The 15,918-nt window shown below is 38.0% G+C and overlaps 1 protein-coding gene across 2 annotated transcripts; it reads right to left on the minus strand.

The window, feature by feature from the left end:
• Positions 1–396: 396 nt before the first annotated feature.
• On the minus strand, positions 397–15,277 carry LOC113082381 (phosphatidylinositol 3,4,5-trisphosphate 3-phosphatase and dual-specificity protein phosphatase PTEN-like). Of its 2 annotated transcripts, XM_026254041.1 has the most exons (10): positions 14,516–15,277; positions 10,955–11,039; positions 10,740–10,784; positions 10,612–10,655; positions 9,389–9,627; positions 9,100–9,241; positions 8,290–8,358; positions 6,048–6,214; positions 5,333–5,656; positions 397–1,514 (listed from the first exon to the last, which is right to left on the minus strand). In XM_026254041.1, the coding sequence occupies exons 1-10, from the start codon at positions 14,598–14,600 to the stop codon at positions 1,329–1,331; spliced, it is 1,386 nt and encodes a 461-aa protein (XP_026109826.1). In that variant the 5' UTR covers positions 14,601–15,277; the 3' UTR covers positions 397–1,328. The 2 variants fall into 2 exon arrangements, with proteins under 2 accessions (XP_026109826.1, XP_026109828.1); XM_026254043.1 differs by lacking the exon at positions 8,290–8,358.
• Between the last annotated feature and the right edge of the window lie 641 nt (positions 15,278–15,918).

Consider the following 15,918-nt stretch of genomic DNA (forward strand, 5'->3'; position numbering starts at 1 on the left):
AAAACAATCTTTTTCAGATTGATCAAACATTTACAAAAATAATTTCTGAAGTATCATGTGACTCAAGAATGGAGTAATGTCTAGTGAAAATTCAGCTTTGCCATCAAAGTAATAAATTAGATTTTAAAATGTATGATTAAAAACTTATTTTAAATGAACGATACTTCACAGTATTTGTTTACTGTATTTCTGATTAAAATAAACACAGCCTTGGTGAGCACAGCGTTCAATAATAAAAAGTCTTACCAACCCCAAATGGAAGTGCACAGTGTGTAATCATTGAGAGAGAGAATTCAAGCTATGAAAGTTTACACACACACACACACATACATATAAACACACGATTATAGCTCAATTTTTTAAAACTGACTTTTGTATATTGATCTCAGACGACTGTTTAAGAGAGTTCTGACACTTTTGTTTTAATAAAAACACATCATATAGCATTTATTAAACATGGACACTGACTCCAATGACATGCACACCAATTTGTCCTTTAAATGTTGAGTGTTAACATTATTGCAAACACTGGTTCCCTGCGCTTTCATGTATTATATTTTTTATTATCTTAGGATAAAAAAAGAAAAAAAAAGAAAGAAAAAAAAAACACAGACAATTACATCGGATGTCGTGTTTTCCTGCATAATTTATCGTTATACACAGTGGGATGGGGGAGGGGAAGGTTGTGAGGCTAGGAAAAAGGAACGCTGGCATGCCGTAGCCTTTGTACAACAGCCTGAAGGACTACGTACACCAGCACACACGGCGCAGGAAGGGGTCAAAGTTCTTAGCGCCTGCAGACAGCACGAGAAGCATTCACAGTAAGGAGGGGAAGAGCGAGGGAGAGGGGGAGAGGGTGATTGCAGCACTGGCCTGGGTGAAGACAGGGAGAAGGAGAGATGTGTGTTCTGCTCTACCTCTCCTCCCCTCCCTTCTCCTCGCCTCGCCTGATTGCCTAGATTTGTAACATCTTTGACACAAAAAAGGGATTTTATATACACAGAATAGCTACAGGACCCTCCCTCCCACCTCAGGCAACGGTGTTGTTATCCACACACGAAATTCGTCATAATCAAAATGAAGTAAAACAATATATTGGTCGGGATATTTTTCTTCATCTGTGATCAATGGCATTCGACTTGACTGTCCTCGAGCTGTTGGAGGGGTAGAGGAGGAAGGGTCCTTTTCTCTTCAGTTTATTTTCAAGTTTTCTCCTTTTTTATTTCACTGGTGTTGGTTGGTTTTTCTTGTTTTTGTCCGGCATGTGTTTGTTTGTGTTTGTGTATATGTATGTGTGTGTGTGTGTGTGTGTAGATGCCAAAAAGTGTTCAGACTTTTGTAATCTGTGTGTGTTGTTCCTCATCAAAAGGTTCATTTTCCGGGTCGGAATCAGTGGTGTCTGAATAGCGGTAGTGATCGGGTTCATTATCACTCACATCCGGAGTGACAGAAGTTGAAGTGCTCGCTTCTGAGTTTGAGGGCTCCTCCACGGTCTTTGTGAAGTACAACTTCACCTGACAGAGACAAAAGATAGAAGGTAGCATAAATATCTGTGCTCTGCAGAATACAAAATTAAACATTCTTAATGTATGAATCATATATATAGCTGTTCAAAAGTTTGGGATCAGTAAGACTTGTAATGTTTTTAAAAGAAAGCAGTATTTATTTGATCAAATATGCAAAAAAAAAAAAAAAAAAAAAAATTCTTGCAAAATGTTATTACAATATAAAATAATGGTTTCTATTTTAATATCCTTTAAAATAAAATTTATTTCTGTGATGCAAAGCTGAATTTCCATCAGTCATTACTCCAGTTTAAAGTGTCATATGATCCTTAAATTATTTTAATATGCCAATTTATTATCAATTTAGGTAACAGTTGTGCTGCCACATATTTTTTGTGAAACTGCAATACCTTTTTCAGGATTCTTTAATGAATAAAGTTAGAAAGAACAGCATTTATTCAAAATATAAATCTTTTCTAACAATATAAATCTTTGCCATCACTTCTTAATTTAACATGCTTGCTGAATAAAAGTTTTATTCATCAAAGTATCCTGAACAAAATTATCACAGGTTCCAAAAAAATATTAAGCAGCGCAACAGTTTCCAGCACTGATAATAAATCAACATATTAGAATGATTTCTGAAGGATCACGGGACACTGAAGACTGGGGTAATGATGCTGAAAATTCAGCTTTGCGTCACAGGAATAAATTAGAGTTTAATGTTTATTAAAACAGAAAAACTATTTTACATCATAATAATATGATGTAACACACTTTTCTCCTGTATTTTTGATCAAATAAATGCCTTAATGAGCATAAGAAACTCCAGTAAAAAACATTAAAAAATCGTTCTGATTCGAAACTTTTAACTGGGAGTGTATATATACACACACACACACACTTGCTCTCCAAGGCAGCATTTATTTCATCCAATTCAAATCCGTAATATTGTAATAATGTCAAATAACTGTTTTCTGTTTAAATATATTCAAAACTGTAATTTATTCCTGATATTATTCTTATATGCTCGAAACATTTTTTTCTTTGCATCAATGCTATAAAGATTAATGCTGCTTAATATTTTTTAATGGAAACCAAGATATTTTTTTCTTCAGTATCCTTGGATGAATAGAATAAATAAATATGAATGAATACATTTTTTAATACACTTTTTTTTTTTTTACTTTTCATCCATTTAAATGAGTCATTCAGAGACAAATAACATAATGAGTGTCATGTGATCAACTCCTTAAACCCAACAGGACACACAGAGAAAACATGACTGTAAATGTACATCTGTTTAAACAAAAGTACTGAAGCTCCACAATTGAAATTAAAAACCCATTCAATTACTTTTTATGAAACTAGGGATGTCAAATTTAAATTAAACGGTCAATATGAGCATCCCTTACTGGCATATAAACATATTATAACATACAAAATTAACTAATTTTAAGCCACACAAAGTCAACATGTTGGTATTTCTTGCTCTGAATCTGCCATAAAATAAAAGTTTATTGATCTCTGAAAAGGTGCATCTCAGTTATTATGCAATTATCATTATATTAGTTGAAACTGGTCTAAGAATGACAATATTATAGTTTATCGCGATAATTTCTTGGACAATTTATCGTCCAGCAAAATTTTATATTGTGACCGCCCTAAGCAGCACACAGTCACCGGCATGACAGGATGCACAAAAGCCACAGACTCACACACAAAAAACACTTTCTCAGAGGAATTAAAGGGGTTTTAGTCTTATTAAAATGCTAGTAGCAGAATTATAAAATGAATAGATGTGATTATGATCATTTGATAAAATGAAGAGAGCGCGCCATACGTTTGAGGTCATTTTACTTTGTTGACTGTTTCCTACCCTGCACGGAGACCACTGGATGCATCTCTTTAAAAGGTTTTGTGGTGCTCGTTGTAGTATTTTAAAACACAATTGCAATGTTTTCAACAGAAATTATGGTATTTAAAATAAAATTTGCACGTGTGGCTGTGCAGTAAGTGAACTGCTTCCATCGGTTGAAGCAAAACACACTGGTGCTCACATTAATTTGATCCTACTGGATTCTGGAAAATGTCAGATTTTGAATTTTTGCGTTCCATATTTGAAATGTATTTGAATGTTAAACTATTATTTATAATGTAAACTAGACTTGTACTTTACACGCATGCATAACAGCAGAGTGAACCAGTATACTACAGTCTATTTAAACTGACCAGTGTAACCTTTTAAATGTTTAGTTGACTATTTTATTTTGATAATGAACAGACTGTGATGCAAGTTTGAATTGCTGGAATACGTGTGAGCCAGGCTCCGGCGCATTTGAAACAGCTGAGAGATTAAAAAAAAAAAAAAATCTAAATAAAAAAAAAAACCTTTTCCACAAAAGTGTTTACTTTCATTTGTGCACACACTCACAATAAAAACTGAAGATTTGTGCTCTTGTAAAATAAAGCAAACAAACTGTCATCCTTTTCTATCCAAGAACATCGTAGCCGGAACTACTTCTCTCTGTTTATGTCTATGAAGAATCACAAAGGTACTGGGTTACTCCGCCGCGGTACCCCCGAAGCAATCTAAAATAGTCCGAATATAAACACTTATTATAGGTGCACCCTAGTGATTCAGGACAAGCCAAAAACACGGTTTGGAAAATGGATTCATGGTGTACTCGCTTATTATATAAATATTTCTACATTTTGAACACAAACAAAGTTACGGACCGCAGCTCTGATTGATTTCTTACTGGGAGCGATGTATTTCTGCAAATGGCAATAGGACCACTGGGAGGAGCCAGAGGAGCTTGATTTTTTCACAGATTATCTGTCTCATATTCTACTGTCAGGACATAATGACAGGTTTTAACAAATATGTAAAAAAATATATTTTTTAATTTATTTATTTATTTTTTAATTTATGAAAACAAATTCTGATTTTTATGATAGACCTATAACTTGTATAGGCTATACATTTTCCCTAAAGCATAAAAGCACAAATAGTCTTTACGTGGCTTTGTTCTGGTTTTGCGGTTGGTCACGAATTTCCGCAAATTCAATAACATTTAGGCATGGTTTCTTTTCCTAAATCTTCACAGTCTAACCCTCTAATTTCAGAGGTTTCTTTTATTATCTTCCACTTATAATCAATGTTTTCGCATCTCATACTGTGGTAAACATGCGAAGGGAAATTAAGAATTCGTTCCATTTATTAATGTGTTCCCGTATTTCAGTTAAATCATGGCTTATTTAGGGAACAACATTAATGAAACATGGACAACTGCCACAAATTAATAAGTCATAGTCACAAATTAACAAGTTGTAGGAATGAATAGCCTATCTGTTCTTTGTCCCGCAGCCCTGCAAAGTGCATGACATGAAACAATTATCTGATGGAATGACTTAGTTACGACATTTCTATTGCCTTCCATGTTGAAGAACTTGTGTTGTTTGTATTTAAATTTTTTTTTTTTTTATGAGTTTAAATCACATTTAAATCTTAATTTGTACATTGTGAATGAATGATGCATTTATATACCGTCGCTCACAGCCGCTCGCACATGTAGAGTGCACATGAGACGCACGCAACCCAACATTAAATCGGTTAACCGACCATCGCCAGCTTTAATCGACTGCATCATAATGGACAATTAATCGATCATAGATTAATCGTTGACATCCCTAATTTAAACATTTAAAAACCCATACTGCTGTCTTGTGTCTCCAAATTAAGTAATGTTTTGATGCCAGTAGATGAGTTATTATAAAGCTACTTTGATCAATCCATTGTATAGTTTTGAATGGTGTGCCCTCACCTTGAAGTTGGGTGAGAAATATCGGTTAGCTTTGTCCTTATTGGCCTTATCCAAGTCATTCTTCGTTAAGGTCAGAATCAAGTAGTCTTTATCTCCATCCGCTACTCCTGCTCGCTCTCCTCCCCTTTCTGCACCCTTTTCTCTTTCAAATCCTCCCGCTGCAATCCCTCGCTCCTTCTCTCGCTCCCTCTCGGCCGGAGAGCTCTGGCTCTGAGAGGAGAGGCTGTCCACGTCATTGACCACCGACCCATTCTCCACTTTCTCCCCAGCTTCCTCGGGACCCGGGATGAAGAATGTGTTTATCCAGAAATGGAACATTTTATCCTGCGAACACACATGAGCACACAGCAAACGGTTTACATTTGGGCATTGGATGGCCAGAAATAGCAAGTGTTTACAAACACAAATACACATTCCAACAACAGCACTTATAAACACGTTTATATAGAGCAGAAACACAAACACACACAGGACAGACGCGCTCTGTTGGAAGAAAGAAAAAACTAAAATGAGGAAGCAACATTTAGAGCAAGTGCAAAAGGATGAAGTAGCTGCTTAACCAAAGACATAAAACAATAGGAAAACCACAAACCGCCAAAAGGCAACGTCTCCCTGCAGACTTGGACACGGGGTCAAGATCCTGTGATACGGTGTACCAACAACAATGTGGTATTCAGAGAAAGGGTTATAGGTCAAAGTATACACAAGAACTTACCTTCTTCATCATCTTGCTCTGTTTGTGGAAGAATTCCACTTTGATGTCGCCACAAACTGGAAGAGGTTGAGGGAACTCAAAGATCATGTGCTTCTCTTCCCTCCGTGTGTGGGCTGGGTTTGACGTGTGGATCTTTACCTTCAACTGATACACGACGAACTGAGGGTCTGTTAGACAGAACAGAGAGATGGGGAGAGTGAGAAAGAGACGGAGACATTTAGGAAGAGGAGAATGGTGGGAATAAATTTAAAATGAGAACGAGAAAATCAAAAGCTATGCAAAAGAACTGTATTCAGCAAAGAGGAAATAAAGAAAGGTGTTAATTATCATGAAGCCCACACTGAGTGAAATAACTCCACCGCCAGATCTGACATCGTCAGTCAAGCCGATGTCAGTGATTAGAAACGGGGCTGATGCAAAGGGAGATAAGGATGTCTGTACTGAAATTTTTAAAATGTGACGATACCAGCATTTTCCACTAGCATTTTGAGCGGATTCTTAAACACCTCTGGATTGGCCACTGTTTGAAAATGTGTTTGAAAGCCACTTAACAGGACTCAAAATGCTAGCGGGAAATGCTGTTTTGGTCACATTTTTAAAATGTAATTCCTGACTGGTAGGGTTGAGTATCATTTGAATTTAGTTGATTCCAATTCTTATCAATTCCTAATTTTGAATCCAGTGAGATAAAAAAAAAAAAATGTAAACACTTAGATACCAAATATTCTGTCTTTTTACAAAGTATTTTGTTGCAGCTGAGTAATATCAGCAAAACTCAGCAGACTAACGTAAATATAAAAAATTTAATTGTGAAAGACAAGTAAACAGTCAGTAATAAAATGGGAACAAACAAATCATTAAGCAGTATCATGAATAAAATAAATACTGTTACACACGTGTTTACTTTCTCGTCTGTTTATGTTCACTTAAGACAAAAAACAGCTGTGTTTACAAGGATATAGATGGAATATTGTATTTATCGCTTGCAATAATTAAAAGATTTTGTAGATTATGGATGCCACAATTACATAATCGTTCAAAAAGAAGCAATTAATCATTCAAAGTCCACTTATGTTACTCTGCAAGCTTAAGATTTGTTTTTCTTTCTACATGTTATCTATAAGGGTTTTTTCCCATTAGTTTTAGTATAACATTATAATACCATTCATATTTTCACAAATCCAATGTATAGTTGACATTTCAGGCTTAATACTATAGAAAGGCACTAAAAGTTTTTCAGTTAGAGTGTTTTCAGATACAGCGTGCAGTTGCATAAAACAATCGTATAAAGATCATTTATTGCAAAATGTGATAATCATAATTAATAATCGCAAGTACAATTTTAAAGTAATAATCGACTATTATGATTTTTGTCAATCGTGCAGCCCTAGTGGAATTTATCAAAATCATTATAAAAATCACAATTTGAGCGTGCGTGATTTCTAAATCGCTTTATAGCATGATTTTCTGAGGCCCTCCCGCCGTATGCTATACGAACAAGTCAGAATGCAACCCGCCTAAATGGAGCGCGAAAACAGAACAGACCGGGTATTCAGACATAATGTCAGGTTAGCACACTCCGTCTGTGGTGCATATGCAGTGATATTTTCCGCACCCATGTAAATTGATCAGAGCATTCACTGCACTCAGACGCTGTATGGCAGTGAGCTCCAGGAGCAATGCATCTGCAGCAGTTATGCAGCGATCATTTCCACACCGTATATATTTCCGCTGTGCTGCATGCACATGCTGAATTAAAGTGACAGCTAATTGTTTGCGGTAAAAAATCAACATGGATTTACGAGAAAATAATAGTAATTACACGATAAATGCTATAATTATATATAGACACAATATAATGCTATAATGTCTACCGTTTCATTCAACACATTGCTTTGTAAAACCAAAGAAAAGTGCACTTTTTCACACCTGAGGCACCGTAGGGTGAGAAAAGTCTAACTTTCATTTTTGGGTGAACTAACCCTTTAATGCAGAGCAAATTTATTCAGAGAGACATTTAGAATTCTATCTTTATTTTTATTTTAAACAGAGCATCTCTATGGGTTTTAGAGCAGATAAAATATTTAGGACTTCTTTGTACCTGTTTCTGGGCTCCTGCCTGAAAGAGACTAGAGCAATAAACGCTGTAAGCAGTACTGTACTGAATGCTGTTCAGGGCAGGGCCTGTCTGACATTTGAAGATATTTCCCTTAAGAGTAGTAGTAAAGTAATGCCATTTTACCCCAGTGCCAGTTGCCTTTCTTGAAGCCCTGGGGATTCACCTCACTCCTGTTTTTTACAGTACTGTCCCCTTAGAGAGAGAGAAGGAAGTTAAACACCATCACCATCAGCCTGGCCAAGAGCTCGGCTGCACCACACTGGCCCTGGCATGAAAGCCATCTCACACACACACACACACACACACACACACACACACACGAACTCCAGAGTCTACCTCTGAATCATGGGAGTTCTAAGACTGACTCTGCACTTTTTGTTCCAATTTTGATACATGAAGAGCTTCCCAAAAATGAGTGTGATGTAGGGTGCAATTTGGGTTGGCGTTCAGCCTGGCTGTGGCATACAGTTCCACAAACATAAACAAAATATGGAATAGTACCCCATGTATGAATGGGGGAATGAGAGAACAGAGGGCGCAATCTGTGATGTCATTATACGAGAGACTGTGTTGTGGGCTGCAGAAGCTACTATGTCAGAACAGCGTTCTCAAGGGAAATTTTTTAAAGAAAAGAAACCAGGAACAGAGGAAGACAGTGTACCCATGAGTGTTAGTGTTGGGGACATAGCCAAAAGATGTGGTACAGGGTTAAAATGGCAAACAGAATGGCAGCTCCTTTGGGAGTGTGACCACAGCCCCACATGACAACACAACCAGGTCAGTTTTATCAAATAACACACTTTCAAAACATCTCAGACTTTTCAATGTATAACATATATACAAATATGCTTTTAAAACCACTTTACTATCCCAAAAAGCTGTATTGTGACATATTAAATATTTAAGACAAGGTTAAAGGAGAGTAAGACTTACTGCAGTTGCCCCCACTGAACATTGGCAGAGTCTGGAAAACCATTTTATGGAAGAGGAGAGCAACTGGTTTATAGTCCAGCTTGTTCTTCAGCAGGTAGTTGTAGTAATACACATACCTGCGCTGACTGGGAATGGTGACCCCCTGAAAAAGAAAAATGGCTTAGTAATTTACAGGGAAAACTGCTTGTGTTCCGTTAAAACTTGTGAATGTAAAATAGCTGTAATGCCTCTTCTTCAGTACAACAGCAGTTTCACATCATAAGTAGAACGCAGGACCAAACGGTCGTACCTTTTTATCCCTGGTCCTGACTTCCCCATAAAAGTCCAGTGCTTCTTGTGCATCTGAGAACTTCTTACGATGCAACAGGTAGGCGCATATCATGACCCCCGTGCGACCTTTGCCTGCCTTGCAGTGGATGGCCGCCACATGGCTCTCATCTTCAGACAGCCACTGGTCGAGATCCTCGCAGAAGGGCTTTATTAATTCCAACTGTGGGGGGTTATGGTCCTCGAAGGGATATTGAGCCACTAAAGACGAAAAGATTTAAGATTCAGTACTCAGCGGATTTTAGAATCACCTTTATAGTCCTTCAGAATAGGACAGAGAACACAATGCCCGAGAATACACTGGTATTGATATCATGAAATATTGATAACATGGTAAATAATCTGACTGACACTCAATTATTTTGAGTGCTTCTTGTAGCACGCTCCACACATACTTTGAGGGCCATCCAAAAAAAAAAAAAAAGGAAAAATTACATACCATTAATAATACCATTATTGTGACTTCTTTTGGCCATAACAATCACGAAATGAAAATCTGATATTGTGACAGCCCTGGTCACTAACTAAAATAGACATAAAAACAGTTGCTTTTTTTGCTTTTAATAAACAGCAGAAAAGCTTCTACAATTATTATTTTTTTTTTAAGCAAAAATATTTCTCTTACAGTTTCAGGTTGCTTTGGTGTTGCTTCCTTGCATGTGATTAGTACAAAACTCATTACTAGAAGCTAAATCTGCACAACAACTTCACATCAATAATCATCAATAACAAACCATCTCACCAAGCAACTCAAGGAGACACTCAAATATCAGTTAAATATGATCAGTTATATATAATGTGCGATATTAACTGCGGACAGAGCAAATGTTAAAAAGTGCAACCCCTCTTCTATTTCTAAAATCCTGTGTTTTATCAAACACGAGGCAATTTTTGGTCTATTCTGACCACCCAAAATCTGTAGACTGGCTAAGACTTTCCGTAACTTTCCAACTCCTCCAGACTGCAAATCTGGGCAAAAGTTGTGGTGTATTCCAGCCTTAAAAATCAAACTGAATCACTTAAAGTATGCTGAAAGTAGAGTTTGTCTTTCATTCAGGTGTAATTAAAGAGACACTGTGGTAAAGTACTTGCAATCACCACTTTTCAAACAAAAGACAAAAACCCCAAAAGCTCCAGTTTGAAAATTTAAATGTAATATTGGAAAATGAAAGTAGAAGTACTCACCCCTACAATTGAATTTGGATGCATCGTAGTGTCGTTCAGCACATCTGGAAGGAAAAGCACAACTCTGAGCACCCAATATTCTTACAATAATCACTAATATTATGAACCAAAAATAACCAAACACTTACAGATTATAAATTTTATAATGATGTTTGTGCTTCGAATCAAGGAATCTGGAAAGAAAACAACACCATGTGAGAAAACCTGAAATGACAGTATTTTCTTTTGGAGAATTGTTGACAATGTTTAACTTAAGAAAACACCTTAACGTCAAATACACAGTGGGATGAACTAAAAAAAAAAACAAGCTAGAGATTTTGCGTTTTTTTCCAACTGGACTCACCGGACCACATCATCTATATTGTTTCTGTAAACTCCCTCCAACCGTTCTGCAGGGAATCCCATGGCAATGATATTTGGGTAGATGTCTAGTATACTTGTTAAGGAAAATGAGGTGACTATAAAACACTTGACAAGATTTAAGCTAAGATTATACTCACAAGTGACAAAAACAAAAACAAGATGAACATCAAAAAGACGGCAAGGCATTTATGCAACAACATAAACATGGAACGATATTGGATGTTTGGACAAAGATTCCTCGGAAAGCTGTAAAAAAATAAATAAATTAAAATAAAAAAAGAAAGAAAGAAAAAGGGAAAAAATGCTTTAATAATGCAGTCAGCCTGTAGTTCAGATAGCTTGCAGCTTACCCAAGACTTCAAAATCAACAAACAGAAAACAAAGGCAAAACTTGTGACACAGATGCTCAGCTGTCTGTAAAGTGTAAATGTCACACTCTCACCCATCTTCATTATGCATTGACCTTTAAGCAAAGCGTCAGACCGTAGGCACAGGAGTGTCTGCACTTTCTACCTACGCAAACCAGGTCAAACAGCTTCACAACTCTCATCTATACCAACCAGGTCAAAGGTCACCAAGCAGCTAGAGCACTCAAATGCAGCTCGCATGGAATCATGCAGCTTTTTGACATGGAAAGACAATGCAGTCTTTCACAGAGCCTCGTTTCTCACTTCCCTTGCTCGCTGTGGCATCTGCAGGCATTTCTACTGTAGGCTCTCGCACCCATGAAGTGTGCAGACTCCGGGGGATGTTCACACCTCGACCACAACATGAAGGAGAAAGAGGGAGAGAAGCAGGGCTTGCGTCTCGGTTCTGTTCGTTTCCCGTCATGACACTGTCAGAATAGAAAGCCAGGAGCTTTTTAATTGGATGAGTCATGCTTATTTTTAGCCCAATTCCTTTATAACAGTTAGCGACTCATGCATCATAACTAAGAAATCTTAAGCATTAAAATAGCTGGTGTTCAAAACCAATATACCCTGGACAAACCATATTGGACTAAGAAAAAGCAGAAGGTGGGTGGATTTGCATAGTATTGTACATGGAAAGGAAAAAGTCATGTATTTAAGGTTAGCACACCTCAAAAAAAGATAGATGATGAACAAAGCGTTTACAAGGATTCTCAAAGCACAGTTGGACAATTTAAGCCCCTCCGACAACAAAATCAATAATCAAACTTCTTGGAAACAACCTGATAGTCTAATCGGTAACTGCAATTCTGCAAGACAACTGTAAATGGTATTGTGTATCCCTACACCATCACAGTAACAACCACCACAACATCGCATGTGTTTTGGCGATGCCATTCATTGTCTTGTGTACATTTTATGCAAGTAAAGATGAAACCTCTATGTGGATAAAAAATACAATCAATCAAGACATGCTCTTCATGTGTAAGTAACGTACCACAGACAGCAGAACAAGGTCTCTGCATTGCATCCCTCTCCTTCATCACCTGCTAAGCAGTATCTCAATATCAAGCAAGCAATGTACACACACAGTCACACTGTCAGAGCCAGCGGTTTTAACATGTAAACCATTTCCACCCAGAAAGCTAAAACACCCTCCACCCTTCCGAACAAAGCATCATGAAAGCACACTGAACTGACACTTAAACCACACAGACTAAAAATAAATCTCAGAAATCAAGCAAAAGCAAAAGCAAGTAAATCGTTCAATGTTATAGAGCAACAGAGAACATGATCATTTAAAAAAATATCTATGATGAAGAGACGGAGGCATTCAAAATCTGCAGCTCTGACAGCTTGGGTGACTGGGTGACATTTGACCATTCCCAGCATGCTCAGTATGCCAGTGGTGTAGCTTTGCAAAACCAGAGGTGAGATTTAATGCAGCGAGGGGAAAAGGCAATGGTGGACAGGACAACCATGGCCACCACAGTGTTTAACAATGACCAGCTGGAGTTGTCGATTATTTCGAAAACCCCCAGAAGTTAGGATTTAACAAACCTCACATACGAATCTGATAGATTACTCTTATACTTAACCTATTGATAGCCTGCATGCACTGTAAGTCGCTTTGGATAAAAGCGTCTGCTAAATGCATACATTTAATTTTTTTATTTTTAATTTAACCTCTTATCCCATTTAAAAATGCTTGTCTAAGACAACAGCGGGTCATTTACTGTCAAACACCTGACCTGCCACACTTCCTCAAATCTACGAGGCTTAGCAGCGGTAAAGTCAAACAGCTTGCTGTTGCAAAAAGTGCACGAGAACAATCACATCTGCTTCATTCTCTAAATCGTGAGTTAATAAGACCTCGCACCTTGCCTACATTCCCTTGCACAAACCGTGTTTGCACACAAGGGCCAAATTGTTCAAACAAAAGGCCATCTGATATTGGCCAAAAGAAAATGAGGAAGAGCAAATGAAGACCTAACATAATTCCTTCAATAGTCATGATGAGTTCACAATCAAAAGGGAAACTCCACCAAACTTCTGTTTTTCTGTTAACAATAAAATTTTGTTTTATGGATTAACAACACATCATCAACCAGGCCAAGCTGATTAATCAGCGGACATATGGACATTTCGAGAGTCAGTTCAGATTAGTCAGATCCTAATTCAACTGACAGCTTTGTCAACCGATATTAAATCATTTCTGTTTTCAAAGTTTTAATAATTTTGTGTAAAACTAGTTCATATGCATCTCATTGATATATATATATCAGCCACTAAGCAATATGCTTTCAAGAGTTTTTCAATGGTCAATATCGGTCACCCACTATTACAGATAGAGTAAACAAAATGATTATCTTTCGGACATCAGAATCCTTACTATTTTCCCAGAGCATATGGACTTGATGACAAAGCAGGACACATGCTGACCTGGAGACATGACTGAGTAATTACCTTTTAGATAGGCTAAAGATGTTCAATATTTTCTTGTAAAGTGGACCGAGTTGGACATTCTCAAGTCACAGGGCATCCCGGCCTACTCGACTTCTCTACACAAGTGTGTTTAGAAATCAACTGATTCAATGATTTCTAAGAATAGCAAGGTTTGAACACACTCCATATTGCATTATCCATTAAGTCCACAGAAAAGACCTCTCATGTCTTTACATGATCAATAGTACTGCCATTAGCTGGTAGAAGAAATCACGGATCTGTCAATACACACTGATTTGTTCAATCTCTTCAGTAAACTGTTGTGATTGTTGTGCTAAGCACCTATAGAAGCTGTCAAACAGCAAAACACACAGATGTTCAACCAAATGACAGGGGATCGCATAGTGTAGCCTGGAAAGAGGGTGTCTGCCATTACAGCCATGTCAAACCATCTGATATCTGCATCCTACAACAGAGGTTCGAAAATAGATATTTCGTTATTAAGACAGTAAGAGCGTCATGACTAAGCATTTTAAAAAGGGTTTGCCTAACATATACAAAGACATTAAAAGGAGGAAACCATGTAGCATGATATGACAAGATGTGACACCATATATAACGAAGCATAAAAAATTAAACAAAAAAAAACTTCAAGTAGCTCAGACAGTAAATAGGAGTAAGGATACATGTTAAGTCCAAATCGAAACCATCTTCTTGGTAGCGCCTCTTATTCCGACTGACTATTTCTTTAATTTTGGCAGCCATTGCCATGACAGCAGATCAAAACACTTCAGTTTTATTCCGGTTTATTCTTAGAAAGGGGGTCAACGTTATGTTTGCTCGGATTGGCTCCGTGCCTCTCTCACCCTTGAGAGATAGTGTGTGTGTGTGTGTGGCCCGGTGGGTTTCGCGCAGCGGGCCGGATTACAGCTTTTCGCAGACGGGCCTCTATCCGATCCGGCGCAGCAGGCCCGACTCTATCGGTCCCGATCGCTCAGTTCTCCGAGCTGGTGAAAAGGTCCTCCGATCCCGCGGCCCGGTCAAACCGGAATACATCCGATACAGTAACAGCAATACTAAGGCAGAAGTCTGTGTGTCCGGCGCGCACGCCGTGATCAAGTCCAGAGAGAGGAGCGAATCCTCTCCATCTCCACGCGAGGAAGAAAACACACAGGCGAGCCTTTCCCGACTAGCATCGCCCGCTAGCCACCACTGCTAAACCGCCCCCCCTCAAAACCCTCCTAACGAATGATCATCGTCGTCTCTGGATGGCCAAGTTGGTTCCGTGAAAAATGACAACTGACAGTCTCCACCTGAGTTATGTGTTAGATATGTGACGATAGCCGTTGGAGAAGCGTGAAGATATGCGGTTTATCGGCGGGACTCATCTCTCCTCAGTGCGTTCCGCTCTCAAACTGCCATCATGGCTTCCCACGGAGGAAAAAAGAACGTAAATCCGGCACGTTTACCCAGAGAGAAAAAAACATATCTTTCCGCCACGAGCGGAAATAGTGCGCGGACGCACGCTCGAAATATGCCATACGAACAGTTGCTTTTAAAAATACCAGCTGAAGAAAAATTAAACATCTAAAACACGTTGTGTAAAAGTGAAATGCGGTAAGTTCCAAAGCGCAATGGTGATAAAGCGACATTAAAGTAGAAGGGCGGAAAGATATGAATGTGAGGATGTACGTGGTGCTTCTCCCTGTCAGAGCGGTCACGTGCGTGCACGGTGTCGGTACATTGTTTCGTTACGTGCAGAGCGCTGGTCTCACCCCCACATACAGCCAATAGAATGCGTAACCTATATTTTCGTAGATGATTTTACAGCGGAGTCTGTGGGCCTCGAGTGTCCCTGATGGTGCACCGGGGGTCCACGGAGAAGATATATGAAACATAATTGTCTTGCATTCTAATTGCATTTATAACTATTCATTCATTTCCAACTTTAAAACTAATGCAGTGGTTCTCGACCGTTTTGACTGCTTTGTGGTCAACAGGGCACCTTTTTATTGAGGATAAGAATAAATAATAATAATATTAATAATAATATTAATAATAATAATAAAACTTTTACTCATAATCTCTA

This window comes from Carassius auratus, unplaced genomic scaffold (assembly GCF_003368295.1).
Source record: "Carassius auratus strain Wakin unplaced genomic scaffold, ASM336829v1 scaf_tig00035888, whole genome shotgun sequence".
NCBI lineage: Eukaryota > Metazoa > Chordata > Actinopteri > Cypriniformes > Cyprinidae > Carassius > Carassius auratus.

Bases quoted from the DNA above. Each gene is read 5' to 3' on its own strand.
- LOC113082381 (XM_026254041.1), bottom strand. From the start codon at position 14,600: ATGGCAATGGCTGCCAAAATTAAAGAAATAGTCAGTCGGAATAAGAGG. The intron at 11,040-14,515 runs GTATCCTTACTC...CAAGTATACTAG, and splicing joins TTTCGATTTGGACTTAACAT to ACATCTACCCAAATATCATT. The intron at 9,628-10,611 runs GTGAGTACTTCT...TTTCGTCTTTAG, and splicing joins ATCCAAATTCAATTGTAGGG to TGGCTCAATATCCCTTCGAG.